At 48.1% G+C, this 16,146-nt stretch overlaps 1 protein-coding gene across 2 annotated transcripts in view; it reads right to left on the bottom strand.

The window, feature by feature from the left end:
- LOC132834479 (NACHT, LRR and PYD domains-containing protein 12-like) overlaps positions 1 to 15,493 on the bottom strand; it is a 65,610-nt gene extending 50,117 nt beyond the window's left edge. Inside the window, exons 1-3 of one of the 2 annotated variants that reach the window (XM_060853388.1) lie at positions 15,415 to 15,493; positions 11,270 to 11,364; positions 469 to 635 (exon numbers count right to left, since the gene is read on the bottom strand). In XM_060853388.1, coding sequence (XP_060709371.1) covers positions 469 to 635; positions 11,270 to 11,297 — 195 coding nt within the window. In that variant the 5' untranslated portion in view covers positions 11,298 to 11,364; positions 15,415 to 15,493. The remainder of the gene's footprint in view (positions 1 to 468; positions 636 to 11,269; positions 11,365 to 15,414) is intronic. The other variant, XM_060853389.1, reaches the window with a different exon arrangement.
- Positions 15,494 to 16,146: the final 653 nt, after the last annotated feature.

Genomic DNA, 16,146 nt, shown 5'->3' with positions numbered 1-16,146 from the left:
CTCCTGTAACCTAACCCTTTCCTCCTCACTCTCCACCCCACCTGGCTAATCATTGTATGGTCCACAAACTGACTTATCATACCCCCAACATTCTCATCTACATCATTTACAAGTGTCACAAACAATAAAGGCCCCAGACATTGATCCCTGTGGCATGCTGCTGTTGACCTGCTAATCTTCTATTCATGTGAATATGTGACCACCCATATCTTGAGGTTTTGTTTCAGAACCCTGTGGTTCTGAATGCTCTGAACCATTTGTGTTGCTCTCACTTCAGGTCCGGGTTTATTGTGGATGAACTGATTACTGTGATTCATTAATAACTCCGACATTGTTAGAACGTGAGACTGTCAGCATGTTGGGACACACCACTTTGGTCTTTTTCTTCACCCAGCCATTCCTTTGTTGTTGTTCTGCCAGTTTTGTGATAGTTATATAACTGAAACCCATTCTGTGCTCTCCACTTACCAAATGTTCTTTTTCATTGAAATGCTTCTTATCTTTTAACAATGAGCTGACACCATCCACCTCTTCTTCAATCGCCTGTTCAAGTCTGTGCCAGTAGAACTTCGTCAACTGGAATAAGTGATAGCTCTTACACGCTGCCAAGAACTTAGTGATTATGGCATCTGGGTCTGTGAGCACAAACATAAATAAAACACATCTTCAACTTTATACCTACTTGGCTATAATTTCTCTTGCATTGAGTAACTGAATGTACGTGTCAACCACATTATCAGCACAGACTTCAAATCTGTACGATCTGCCTGTCTCTATTCTTCAAAATTGGCCATATTTGTCAAACATGACTTACCTGTTCCAGCCTCCCCTGTTCATTCCTACACCAAGGAGATTACTGAGATACAAGCTACTGGACTAGGTGGGAATGAGGTTCACAAGGAAGAGGTATTAGAAATCCTGCAGAGTGTGAAAATAGAATAAGTTCCCTGGGCTGGATGGGATTTATCCAAGGATCCTCTGGAAAGCCAGGGAGGAGATTGCCGAGCCTTTGGCATTGATCCTTAAATCATCATTGTCTACAGGAATAGTGCCAGAAGACTGGAGGATAGCAAATGTGGTTCCCCTATTCAAGAAGGGGAGTAGAGACAACCCTGGTAATTATAGACCAGTGCGCATTACTTCAGTTGTTGGTAAAGTGTTGGAAAAGGTTATAAGAGATAGGATTTATAATCATCTAGAAAAGAATAATTTGATTAGGGATAGTCTGCACGGTTTTGTGAAGGCTAGGTCGTGCCTCAAACCTTATTGAGTTCTTTGAGAAGGTGACCAAACAGGTAGATGAGAGTAAACCGGTTGATGTGGTGTATATGGATTTCAGCAAGGCGTTTGATAAGATTCCCCACAGTAGGCTATTGTACAAAATGCGGAAGAATGGGATTGTGGGAGATATAGCAGTTTGGATCAGTAATTGGCTTGCTGAAAGAAAACAGAGGGTTGTTGTTGATGGAACATGTTCATCTTGGTGTCCAGTTACTAGCTGCATACCGCAAGGGTCAGTGTTGGGTCCACTGCTGTTCGTCATTTTTATAAATGACCTGGATGAGGGCGTAGAAGGGTGGGTTAGTAAATTTGCAGATGACACTAAGGTCGGTGGAGTTGTGGATAATGACGAAGGATGTTGTAGGCTACAGAGAGACATAGATAAGCTGCAGAGCTGGGCTGAGAGGTGGTAAATGGAGTTTAATGCGGGCAAGTGTGTGGTGATTCACTTTGGTCGGAGTAACCAGAATGCAAAGTACTGGGTTCATGGTAAGATTCTTGGTAGTGTAGATGAGCAGAGAGATCTCAAGTGTCCAGGTTCACAGATCCCTGAAAGTTGCCACCCAGGTTGACAGGACTGTTAAGAAGGCATAGTGTTTTAGCTTTTATTAATAGAGGGATCGAGTTCCGCAACCATGAGATAATGCTACAGCTGTACAAAACTGCGGTGCAGCCGCACTTGGAGTATTGTGTACAGTTCTGGTCACTGCATTATAAGAAGGATGTGGAAACTTTGGAAAGGGTGCAGAGGAGATTTACTAGGATGTTGCCTGGTATGGAGGGAAGGTCTTACGAGGGACTTGAGGCTGTTTTCGTTAGAGAGAAGAAGGTTGAGAGGTGATTTAATAGAGACATATAAGATAATCAGAAGGTTAGATAGAGTGGACAGGGAGAGCCTTTTTCCAAGAATGGTGACGGAAAGCATGAGGGGGCATAGCTTTGTGGGGTGACAGATATAGATATATGGAATGCTTTGCCTGCAACGGTAGTAGATTCGCCAACTTTAAGTACATTTAAGTCATCACTGGACAAGCATATGGGCATACACAGAATAGTGTAGGTTAGATGGGATTCAGATTGGTATGACTGATCGGCGCAAGATCGAGGGCCGAAGGGCCTGTACTGCGCTGTAATGTTCTATGTTTTATGTTTGCTAACTGTTGACTATTTTGGCATTGAAATATAAATTCCAGAGGTTCCTTCCTAACCACCCTCTTTGACCAACTGATAATAATTCCTGATCAACCCTCAAAACCTATCATTGTCCTCATGGGTCTTGTCCACAGAACATAAAGCAGATTACATGTAAAAAAAAACTCAACCTCCCTTTTGTTCAGAAAAGTTGAGTATGGTTAAAATGTTTGTCACATATCAGTTTGGCCACAAGTTGTACAGTGGATCACAGAGAGGCACCCTTGTGGGATTTCTCACCTGTCATTGTGTGGAGACAGTGAAAACATTGGAACAAAGAAAGTGCGGGTTCCTATTCTCGGAACCTGGTTCACTAACTGATCAGACATCTCGAAATGCATCGTGTTTACAGAGGTGTTAAAAGCAACTGTCCATTGCTGATATGCGGTCAGTGGATTTGTTTAGGTGGCAGAATCTCTTTTGTGAAGAAAGATAGCTTATGAAAATCTCCAGCCCCCATCATTATCCTCCAATGGCCACCGTCTTGTCACTCAAACTCAAACAGAACTTGTGAAGCAAACTACTTTTACCACCTGAGGAGCGAGGAGCTCCAGCTGACCTTGACATAATAGATAAGCTGAAAGTTAAAATCTCCTCAGAACTAGAAAAGAAAACCTTGAAATCACCGAGAGCAAAAAACTTAGCCCATCTATTAGTCTAGATAGGGATTACCAGCCCGGACATCAATGGCTGAAGGAATTCTTCAAAGACAAATCAGGGCAGGGATTATACACTTAGTAGTAAGATCTTAGGGAATATTGCTGAACAAAGAAACTTTAGAGTGCAGGTTCATAGCTCCTTGAAAGTGGAGTCACAGGTAGACAGGATAGTGAAGAAGGTGTTTGGTGCGCTTTGCTTTATTGGTCAGAGCACTGACTATAGGGGTTGGGAGGTCATGTTGCGCCTGTACAGGACATTGGTAAGGCCATTTTAGTATATTGTGTGCAATTCTTGTCTCTCTCCAAAAGGAAGGATGTTGCGAAACTTGAAAGGGTTCAGAAAAAAATTACAAGGAGGAGCTGTACAAGGGTTGGAGGATTTGAGCTATGGGGAGAGTCTGAATAGGCTGATACTGTTTTCCCTGGAGCTTTGGAGGCTGAGGAGTGACCTTATAGAGCTTTATAAAATCACGAGGGACATGGATATGATAAAGAGACAAGATCTTTTCCCTGGGGCGGTGGAGTACAAACTAGACAGCATAGGTTTAAGGTGAGAGGGGAAAAATTTAAAAGGGACCTAAGGGGCAACTTTTTAAGGCAGAGGGTGGTGTGTGTATGGAATGAGCTGCCAGAGGAATCGGTCGAGGCTGGTACAATTATGACATTTAAAAGGTATCTGGATGGCTATATGAATAGGAAGGGATTAGACGGATATGGGTCCAAGTACTGGCAAACGGGACTAGATTAATTTAAGATATCTGGTAGGCATCGACGAATTGGACCCAAGGGTCTGTTTCTGTGTTGTATATCTAGAACCAAAAAGATGGAAATTTACAGCCCAGGAACAGGCCATTCGGCCCTCCAAGCCTGAGCTGATCCAAATCCACTGTCTAAACCTGCCGTCCAATTCCTAAGCTTCTCCATCCCTTTGAACCCCACCTACTCATGCATCTGTCCAGACGCATCTTAAATAAATCTACCGTGCCTGCCTCTACCATCTCTGCTAGCAATGTGTTCCAAACACCCACCACCCTGTATGTGTGTGAAGTACTTGCCATGTGTATCCTCCCTTAAACTTTTCATCTCTCACCTTGAAAGCGTGACCGCTCGTTATTGAATCCCTCACCCTGGGAAAAAGCTTACCTCTATCTACGCTGTCTATACCCTTCATGACTTTGTAGACCTAAATCAGCTCCCTTTCCAATCTCCTTTTTTCTAATGACAACAATCCTAACCTAACCTATCTGTACGATTCAATGACTCTTGAATCCAGGTAATCGGATTCTGATCTATAACTACTAAAAGAGATAGACATGGAAGATAGGAGCAGGAGTAGGCCATTCATCCGCCATTCAATATGATCGCAGCTGATCATTGAGCTCAGTAGCTGAAAATGTATTGCTGGAAAAGTGCAGCAGGTCAGGCAGCATCCAAGGAACAGGAAATTCGACGTTTCAGGCATAAGCCCTTCATCAGGAAACTGATGCCCGAAACGTCAAATTTCCTGTTCCTTGGATGCTGCCTGACCTGCTGCGCTTTTCCAGCAACACATTTTCAGCTCTGATACTCCAGCATCTGCAGACCTCACTTTCTCCATTGAGCTCAGTACCCTAATACTGCCCTCAGACCACTTTAGCCACAAAAACTATACCTACCTTTTCTTGAAAACACAATGTATTGGCCTCAACCACTTCCTGTGGCAGTGAATTCCACAGGATGTGCTTGAAGAAATTCCTCCTTATCTTAATCCGAAAAGAATTATTAAAGGAAACTCACAAGGGACACCAAATCAATAAGAACAAATATTTTAGGAGAAAGTGGGTCAGGAGCAATGTTGGCCCAGTAAAGACTGAAAGTGGGGATATTGTCCATGTCTATGGGGAAATAGCAGCCAAGTTGAATAATTACTTTGCCTCAGGAGTTACAGCAGAAAAGGAGTTCAGCTTGCTAGAATCCTGAGGAAATTAATATTGGATCAGGGAAATTAATGGAACTAAAGGGCAATAAATTCCATGGGTGGTTGAAGGTGTGGGAGGGAGGAGGGGTCGACATCATACACACCCTAACTATAACCTTTTAGAATTTCTTGGATATCAGAGGCATCTATCTGGATGGGAAAATTGCTACTGTCACGCAATGTGATCAAAGAGGAAATTTAGGGAATTATAGACCAGTTGGCCTAACATCCTTGGTGGGGAAATTATTGAAATTTATGATCAAGGATGGGGTAACAGAACAGCTCAAAAATGTTCACTTCATCAGGGAGAGCCAGGTAAAAACAAGGACTGCAACAGATGCTGGAAACCAGATTCTAGATTAGAGTGGTGCTGGAAAAGCACAGCAGTTCAGGCAGCATCCGAGGAGCAGGAAAATCGACGTTTCGGGCAAAAGCCCTTAATTAGAGTGCATGCAGGGTGGAGAGATAAATGAGAGGAGGGTGGGGGTGGGGAGAAAGTAGCATAGAGTACAATAGGTGAATGGGGGTGGGGATGGAGGTGATAGGTCAGAGAGGAGGGTGGGGAAGGGTTGCAAAGAGTATAACGGGTGAATGGGGGCAAGGATGAAGGTGATAGGTCAGAGAGGAGGGTGGATTGGGTAGGTGGAAAGGAAGTTGGCAGGTAGGACAAGTCACGGGGACAGTGCTGAGCTGGTAGTTTGGAACTGGGGTGAGGTAGGGGAAGGGGAAATGAGGAAACTGGTGAAGTCCACATTGATGCCCTGGGGTTAAAGTGTTCCGAGGTGGAAGATGAAGCGTCAGGTGGTGAGGGAGCGGCGGTGAAGGAGGCCCAGGACCTCCATGTCCTCGGCAGAGTGGGAGGGGGAGTTATAATGTTGGGCCACGGGGCAGTGTGGTTGATTGGTGCGGGTATCTCGGAGATGTTCCCTAAAGCCCTCTGCTAGGAAGCGCCCAGTCTCCCCAATGTAGAGGAGACCGCATCGGGAGGAACAGATACAATAAATGATATTGGTGGATGTACAGGTAAAACTTTGATGGATGCGGAAGGCTCCTTCAGGGCCTTGGATGGAGGTGAGGGAGGAGGTGTGGGCGCAGGTTTTGCAATTCCTGCGGTGGCAGGGGAAGGTGTCAGGATGGGAGGGTGGGTTGTTGGGGGGCGTGCATCTGACCAGGTGGTCACGAAGGGAATGGTCTTTGCGGAAGGCAGAAAGGGGTGGGGAGGGAAATATATCCCTGGTGGTGGGGTTTCTTTGGAGGTGGCGGAAATGTCGGCGGGATGATTTGTTTTATGCGAAGGTTTGTAGGGTGGAAGGTGAGCACCAGGGGGGTTCTGTCCTTGTTACAGTTGGAGGGGTGGGGTGCGGGACGTGAACGAGATGCATTGGAGGGCATCTTTAACCACGTAGGAAGGAAAATTGCGATCTCTAAAGGAGGAGGCCATCTGGTGTGTTCTGTGGTGGAACTGGTCCTCCTGGGAGCAGATAGAGCAGAGGCGGAGGAATTGGGAATACGGGATGGCATTTTTGCAGGAGGTAGGATGGGAAGAGGTGTAATCCAGGTAGCTGTGGGAGTCGGTGGGTTTGTAAAAAATGTTGGTGTCAAGTCGGTCTTCCTTAATGGAGTGGAGAGGTCCAGGAAGGGGGGGGGAGGTGTCAGAGATGGTCCAGGTAAATATAAGGTCAGGGTGGAATGTGTTGGTGAAGTTGATGAATTGCTCAATCTCCTCGTGGGAGCACGAGGTGGTGCCAATGCAGTCATCAATGTCGTGGAGGAAGAGGTGGGAGTGGTGCCAATGTAACTACAGAAGTTGGACTGTTCTACGTAGCCAATGAAGAGACAGGCATAGCTGGTGCCCATTCGGATGCCCTTGGCTACTCCTTTCGTCTGGAGGAAGTGGGAGGACTCGAAGGAGAAATTGTTAAGGGTGAGGACCAGTTCAGTCAAACGAATGAGAGTGTTGGTGGAAGGGTACTGTCGGGGATGTCATGAGAGGAAGAAACAGAAGGCTTGTAGGTCCTAGTCATGGCAGGTGGAGGTGTAGAGGGATTGGATATCCATGGTAAAGATGAGGCGTTGGGGGTCGGGGAAACGGAAGTCTTGGAGAAGGTGGAGGGCATGGGTGGTGCCTTGAAAGTATGTGGGGAGTTCCTGGACTAGGGGGCATAGGACAGTGTCGAGGTAGGTAGAGTTGAGTTCAGTGGGGCAGGAGCATGCTGAGACAATGGGTTGGCCAGGGTGGTCAGGCTTGTGGATCTTGGGAAGGAGGTAGAACCGGGCAGTGCGGGGTTCCCAGACTATGAGGTTGGAAGCTGTGGGTGGGAGATCTCCTGAGATGATGTGGTTCTGTATGGTCTGTGAGATGATGGTTTGGTGATGGGGGGGTGGGTTCATGGTTGAGGGGGTGGTAGGAGGAGGTGTCTTCGAGTTGGCGTCTGGCTTCAGTAGTGAAGAGGTCAGTGCGCCAGACTACCATCGCGCCTCCTTTATCTGCTGGCTTGATGGTGAGGTCGGGATTGGAGCAGAGGGAGTGGAGGGCTGCGCGTTGTGAGGGTGAGAGGTTGGAGTGGGGGAGGGGGTAGACGGGCTGAGGCGATTAATGTCTCAGCTGCAGTTGGAAATGAAGAGGTCGAGGGCGGGTAATAGGCCAGCACGGGGTGTCCAGGTAGATGGAGTGTGTTGGAGGTGGGCGAACGGGTCCTCGGAAGGTGGGCGGGAATCCTGATTGTAAAAGAAAGCTTGGAGGCAGAGGAGGCGGAAGAAGTGTTTGACGTCACGGCATGTATTAATTTCATTGATGCGTACCACTCTAATCTAGAATCAGGGAGAGCCAGCATGGAGTCATGACTGGTAGGTCATGCCTGACAAATCTCATTAAATTTTTTGAAGAGGTGTCTAAGGAAGTGAATAGGGAAACGTCTATGGATGTTGCTTGAACAGACTTACAGAATATATTTGAGAAAGTCTCATATCAAAGACTGTTAACTAAGACAAAAGCCAATGGAACTGAGGGCAAATTATTGACATGGCTGGGAAATTGATTGAGTGGAAATAGGGGTAATGAGTAGACACTCAAATTGGCAGGATATGACCAGTGATGTCCCACAAGGGTCCATGTTAGGGTCTCAATTATTCACAATACTTAGGAGTGGCTTGGATAATGACACAGAAAGATATCCAAACGATACGGGCGGGCACTATTTCATTCGGACAATCGATTATTTGGTTACTTGATTGAATGCCTTTCCTCTGGGGCTCGGAGTTTTCTATTTCTGTTCAGGAAACTAGGCAGCAGCACACTGCGCAGGAGCCCCCCGGTAACCCCCTCCAATACCGCCCACTCCCCCCCGCCCCCACCACCAACCCTGCACCCCCCACCCGTGCCCCGTCCAACACTAACCCTTCCCCACCCTGCCCCCCATTCAACACTGCCAGTGCCCTAACCCCGTCCCCCCACCCATCAATCCCTGTCCAACACTGCCCACATCCCACCTCCGTTCAATCCCACCCCCAACCCATTCAACCTTGCCCCCAACTCCATCAAACAATGGCCCCACCCTCACCCCCCAACACCGCCTCCATCACCCCAACCCCAGCCGCCCACATGCGCCACCCCGTCCGCCCACACCTCATCTCCAGGGCAGCCCAACTGGACACCAACAAGACTGCTGCTGCTGCTCTTTCTGGTGAGTCTCCAAATAGCGCGCTCGCGCGCACACACACACACACAACCTTTTGCTGCAACCTTTGGCAGATTCCACCTTTGCTCTGTACAGGACAATGTTGAAGAGATTATCTGGAGGTTTAGGGTACGCCCCTGTATAGAGCTCCAGGGAAAGTGTGGGGGGAGGGGGAGAGAGAGAGAGGGCAGGTGGCCAGTCATTTGGAGACGGTGCCTGGGCTCCCATCAGTCCAGGACTGTTCTCGGAAGCATTTCAGCAAGCCGAGTTCACTTTTAATCAGTGTAAACAAAAGATGTGATCAATGTTGGACATATCTTTGATGTAATGTTTCTATTGGGACCTTGTGATCTCTTTTGGATAATCCGATATTTGGATAATTGATACTTGAATAATCGAGGTTCTTCTTTATATCCAAATTTGCTGATGACACAAAATTGGGCGGCAGATGACAACATAATATTACGATGTTTTAGCATCTCAGATTAGGTGAATGGGCAAAACTGTGGCAGATGGACTTCAAAGTCAGCAAGTGTGAGATTATCCATTTGGATGGAAAAAAGCATAGATCAGGGCATTGTCTAAATGGCACGAAGATAGTAGGAAGATGCAGAAAATAATCAAGAAAGCTAATGGAATCTGGCCTTTACATCAAGAGGAGTAGAGTACAAGGATGCAGAAGTTATGCTGCAGCTATACAAAATCCAGGTTAGATGCTACTTGGAGTATTGAGTACAAAAACACATCTTAGGAAGGTGATATTAATCTTGGAGGGAGTACAACACAGATTCACATAAACTTCAGTGTTTAATTTATGTGGAGAGATTATACAAAAAAAGGCCTGTTTACTCTAGAATTTAAAAAGTTAAGATGCAAGTTAAGATAGTGACAGGAAAAGGAAGAGTTGATTAAAATAAGCCATTCCCACTGGCTGGGGATTCGACCACAAGGGGGTAGAGGCTAAGATTTAGTGACTGAATACCCAGAAGAGATGTTAGAGCCGTAAGAGTCACACAGCATGGAAACAGACATTCGGTCCAACTCGTCGATAGCGACCATGTTTCCTAAACTAAACTGGTCCCATTTGCCAGCATTTAGCCTACCTTCCTCTAAACCTTACCTGTTCATGTACCTGCGAAAATGTCTTTTAAATGTTGTAACAGTACCTGCAAAAATATTTTTTAAATTGTAACTGCACCTGCATCTACCACTTCCTCTGGCAGTTCATTCCAAATATATACCATTCTCTCTATGAAAATATTTTCCCTCAGGTCCCTTTTTCATCTTTCCCCTCTCAACTGGGGGCACAGGGTGGTCGAGGTTTGGAACTCTTTTCCACAAATGGCAGTTGATGTCAGATCAGTTCTTAGTTTTAAATCTGAGACAGATGAATTTTTGTTGAGTGAAGGTATAAAGGATTATGGGCCTAAGGGGGTTAGGCCACACAACTGCCACGATCTCACTGAACGCTGGAGCAGGCTCAAAGGGCTGAATGGCCTCCTTCTGTTCCTTTGTCCTGAGTGCACTGTGAACCATTCTGTTTTGGTGTCAACATTTATGAACGCGGGATTGCTTTATTTTAGTGTACCTTTTGTTTGAAATTATATACATAATGGGAAGGTGGGAGGGGGATCATGATGATGCTCTACATTAAAGATGTTATTTTGCCCTGCTTTGTTTTAGGAGGGAGATTGATCAAAATAGTTCAAGTTGGCACAAGTGCAAACGTGCTTAGAATTGGGAATTTCAAGAAGTAATAGTTTTGGAGGCCTTGGAATTTTTTACAAATGCATCCTGAATGGGTGCGGCCAACTCTCACAGATCCTGATTTCTGAGTAGCATCAGAAGCTATTGGGATCGCAACAGAGTTGGAAGCTTCAGTGAATGTTTCCTGGCTGCTACTCTCCCTGAATTTTCATGATTTGCTTTTTTATTTCTGGATGAGAGAACTGCATGCGAGAATCTGTGTCTGAATTGTCCTTTATGCCGAGGGTGTGTGTTTATGGAATGTTACCATATTGGAATACTTAATTAGTAACAGTTACTACATTATTCTGTTAAGTTTTCCAATAGAGTAATGTTATTCTAAATTCCTCTTTCTTTGGTTGTATTTGAACAATTCTTTGTTTTGTTTAACGTTGAATAATTTGACCAGTTGCATTACATCTGGAATAGACACTACATTTGGTATTACAATAAGAAGCTAGGGAGTCCAGTACCTTCTTAAAACATTTTGAAATCATGTGTGCTGGAAGGGCGTGAGGTGCATTGCCAGGCGCCAACAAAGAGGAGGGTGTTAAAGAGGGGAGGGTGAGTGAGAGAGGGCAAGTGAAAGAGAGATGGTGAGAGAAAGAGAGAGGCAAAGGACAAGAGGGAATTTGAGAGAAAGGAAGGAGGTGAACTGAGTATGTGCGAGTGCAACTCTATCTGAGATGCAGGTTATGGTATGCATTCAGGGGTGCTTTTCAGGACAGATTGCATTTTACAGCAACTTCTCAACTGACCTGCATCCATTCTCCCACCTTCTGACATGTTGGATCTTCTTCCCTGTTCAATCAGTCAGCAATGCTGTTGATAGGTGTTTCCAGATTCTGATGTTCTGTAAGAGATATAAGATCAATAGGAGGGGTAGACAGAAATACTACAGTGATGAAAACATTGCTTTTTTAAACGTAATAGCATTCCTTCCTTTCCCATATCCATAACTTATAATAAGATATGATGAACTGACCCAATGACGTGTGTGACACAGACAGTTACCTAGTGAAATCCTGTCAGTCCCACTGACCTGAATGCTCCCATCAGCCCAGACTCAATGATTCATTGTCAAATTCCTGACTGAGAATATTCCAGGGGAAATTCCAGCAACCATGTGGGGGATTATTAACGCTACACTGTATGAACCAACGATGATAAAGGATCCAAAAATAAGAATTGGATGGTACTGGAAATGCGAATGGTATAGGCTGTCCAGTTAAATCTGCAAAATTGACTTGTCTAAAAATTTGGGAACTGGCAACATTAAGAGCAATATGCCAAAGCTGAATCAAGGAACGGTGTGACAGTCATTCTTACTGCGAAGACTGCATTAGAACTAATTTCACAGACATAACCATCACCATCATTCCCGATGTCCTGTCCCACCAGAAGGAGGGACCGACTGAAGGGGCAGCACAACGCTGGGTGGGTGTAGCACTGGGAGTGTTTAAAGTCCATGACATCAGAATAAGGAAAGCTCCCTCAGCTGATAGATCAGTACCCCTCCACATTGTGGGCACCACTTGGAAGAAACACTGAGGTTAGCACAAGCCCAAACGTGCTTAGAATTGGGAATTTCAATGTGTCCCATCAAAAGTGGCTCAGTAGCACTAAGCTAGCCAAATCATGAAGGGCATATTTGCCAGACTCTGTGGAAACAGAACATAGAACATAGAAAAATACAGCGCAGTACAGGCCCTTCGGCCCTCGATATTGCGCCGATCCAAGCCCACCTACACTAGCCCACTATCCTCCATATGCCTATCCAATGCCCGTTTAAATGCCCATAACGAGGGAGAGTCCACCACTGTTACTGGCAGGGCATTCCATGAACTCACAACTCACTGAGTAAAGAATCTACCCCTAACATCAGTCCTATACCTACCACCCTTTAATTTAAAGCTATGCCCCCTGGTAATAGCTGACTCCAGGTGGCAAGGGAGCCAACAAAACCTGCTGACTTTATCCTCACCTGTCGTAGATGCGTGTGATCTTGACAATATTGGTAGGAATGACTTTCACCTAGTCCTTGTGGAGACAAAGTCTTGTTGCCACTTTGGAGACAGCCTCATTGTGTTGTGTGGCACTACCACTGTGCTATGTATGTTAGACTCAGAACAGATCCAACAATTCAAATCTGGACAATCGAGATGACCTGTGGGCCACTGGCAGAAGAACTGGCACTCAACTGAATCCAGGCAAGAGTGAGAACAGTAGGTGCTGGAGATTAGAGTCGAGAGAGTGGGGCTGGAAAAAGCACAGCAGGTCAGGCAGCATCCCAGGAGCAGGAAAATCTCTTCATCAGGAACGAGGCTGGGAGTCTCAGGGGTGGAGAGATAAATGGGAGGAGGGTGGGGCTGGGGGACAAGGTAGCTGAGAGTGCAAAAGGTGGATGGAGATAGGGGTAATGGTGATAGGCCGGAGGGAGGGTGGAGGTTTCCTCATTACCCCCTCCCCCACCTTATTCCAGTTGCAACTTTCCAGCTCAGTACCATGCTTATGACCTGTCTTAGTTGTCCATCATCCTTCCCACCTGTCCACACCGCCCTCCCCTCTGACCTGAGTGGGGGGGGGAATCACACACTGTCTGATCACACTGTGGGGGGGTCACACATTGTCTGATCACACTGAGGGGGGGGTCACACACTGATCACACTGAGGGGGGGTCACACACTGTCTGATCACACTGGGGGGGGTCACACAATGATCACACTGGGGGGGGGTCACACACTGATCACACTGAGGGGGGGTCACACACTATCTGATCACACTGGGGGGGTCACACAATGATCTCACTGAGGGGGGGTCACACACTATCTGATCACACTGGGGGGGTCACACAATGATCACACTGAGGGGGGGTCACACACTGTCTGATCACACTGTGGGGGGGTCACACATTGTCTGATCACACTGAGGGGGGGGTCACACACTGATCACACTGAGGGGGGGGTCACACACTATCTGATCACACTGGGGGGGGTCACACAATGATCACACTGAGGGGGGTCACACACTGTCTGATCTCACTGAGGGGGGGGTCACACACCGTCTGATCACACTGGGGGGGTCACACACTGATCACACTGGGGGGGTCACACACTGTCTGATCACACTGAGGGGGGGTCACACACTGTCTGATCACACTGAGGGGGGGTCACACACTGATCACACTGAGGGAGGTGTCACACACTGTCTGATCACACTGAGGGGGGTCACACTCTGTCTGATCTCACTGAGGGGGGGTCACGCACTGAGGGGGGTCACACTCTGTCTGATCACACTGAGGGGGGTCACACACTGTCTGATCACACTGAGGGGGGGTCACACACTGATCACACTGAGGGGGGTCACACACTGAGGGGGGGTCACACACTGTCTGATCTCACTGAGGGGGGTCACACACTGTCTGATCACACTGAGGGGGGGTCACACACTGGCTGATCACACTGAGGGGGGGTCACACACTGAGGGGGGGTCACACACTGTCTGATCTCACTGAGGGGGGTCACACACTGTCTGATCACACTGAGGGGGGTCACACACTGTCTGATCTCACTGAGGGGGGGTCACACACTGTCTGATCACACTGAGGGGGGGTCACACACTGTCTGATCACACTGAGGGGGTGGGGGGTCACACACTGTCTGATCACACTGAGGGGGGGTCACACACTGTCTGATCTCACTGAGGGGGGGGTCACACACTGTCTGATCACACTGAGGGGGGGTCACACACTGTCTGATCTCACTGAGGGGGGGTCACACACTGTCTGATCACACTGAGGGGGTGGGGGGGTCACACACTGTCTGATCTCACTGAGGGGGTGGGGGGTCACACACTGTCTGATCACACTGAGGGGGGGTCACACACTGTCTGATCTCACTGAGGGGGGGGTCACACACTGTCTGATCTCACTGAGGGGGTGGGGGTCACACACTGTCTGATCACACTGAGGGGGTGGGGGGTCACACACTGTCTGATCACACTGAGGGGGTGGGGGGTCACACACTGTCTGATCTCACTTAGGGGGTGGGGGTCACACACTGTCTGATCACACTGAGGGGGGGTCACACACTGTCTGATCACACTGAGGGGGGGTCACACACTGTCTGATCTCACTGAGGGGGGGTCACACACTGATCACACTGAGGGGGGGTCACACACTGAGGGGGGGTCACACACTGTCTGATCACACTGAGGGGGGGTCACACACTGATCACACTGAGGGGGGGTCACACACTGTCTGATCACACTGAGGGGGGGTCACACACTGTCTGATCTCACTGAGGGGGAGTCACACACTGATCACACTGAGGGGGGGTCACACACTGAGGGGGGGTCACACACTGAGGGGGGGTCACACACTGATCACACTGAGGGGGGGTCACACACTGAGGGGGGGTCACACACTGTCTGATCACACTGAGGGGGGGGTCACACACTGAGGGGGGGTCACACACTGTCTGATCACACTGAGGGGGGGGTCACACACTGAGGGGGGGTCACACACTGTCTGATCACACTGAGGGGGGGTCACACACTGAGGGGGGGTCACACACTGATCACACTGAGGGGGGGTCACACACTGAGGGGGGGTCACACACTGATCACACTGAGGGGGGTCACACACTGTCTGATCACACTGGGGGGGGTCACACACTGATCACACTGAGGGGGGGTCACACACTGATCACACTGAGGGGGGTCACACACTGAGGGGGGGTCACACACTGATCACACTGAGGGGGGGGAGGGGGGAGGGTTATAAACTGTGGATTGTTTATAATTTGGCTCCAAAGCCGCGCCCTTTAGCAGTTAATGCGTCAAGTATAGAACATTAACACAGTACATCCCCACAGTGTTACTCCAATAAACCAGTCACACTCACCCTCTCACTGGGAACATTAAATACATTGCTCACCAACGGACAAAACTCCCACCGTCAACACGGAACTGCTCCTCGTTTGGCAACCGCGCATGCTCGGTGCCGCGCACGCGCACTCGCGCCGGTGCCCGTCAGACGCGCGCACTGTCGACCGTTGGCGGACATGCGCAGTTTACACATGCCGGTCGGCAGCTGCAATTCCTCCCTTCGCCACCCCCACGGTGGGGCGCTGCCACAAGGTGGTTGGGTGGTGAATGGACACTGAGCAGCAATCACCCAGACAGGCTTATCTTCCATCACACTCACTCTCTCTCTCTCTGTCTCTCAAGCACACACGTACAACACATATTGTGGGCGGCACGGTGGCACAGTGGTTAGCACTGCTACCTCACAGCGCCAGAGACCCGGGTTCAATTCCCAACTCAGGCGACTGACTGTGTGGAGTTTGCACGTTCTCCCCGTGTCTGCGTGGGTGTGCTCCGGTTTCCTCCCACAGTCCAAAGATGTGCAGGTCAGATGAATTGGCCATGCTAAATTGCCCGTAGTGTTAGGGTGGGTTGTGGGTCAGTGTGGACTTGTTGGGCCAAAGGGCCTTTTTCCACACTGTAAGTAATCTAATCTAAACATTACAGTGCAGTAAAGTCCTTAGGCCCTCGATATTGTGCCGCCCTGTGGAACAATACTGAATCATTTGTATGCTACACTATTCCATTTACATCTGTATGTTTATCCAAT

The sequence above is a fragment of the Hemiscyllium ocellatum genome, chromosome 40 (assembly GCF_020745735.1).
Source record: "Hemiscyllium ocellatum isolate sHemOce1 chromosome 40, sHemOce1.pat.X.cur, whole genome shotgun sequence".
Taxonomy (NCBI): Eukaryota; Metazoa; Chordata; class Chondrichthyes; order Orectolobiformes; family Hemiscylliidae; genus Hemiscyllium; species Hemiscyllium ocellatum.
This window is presented reverse-complemented; position numbering and strand designations above follow the sequence as displayed.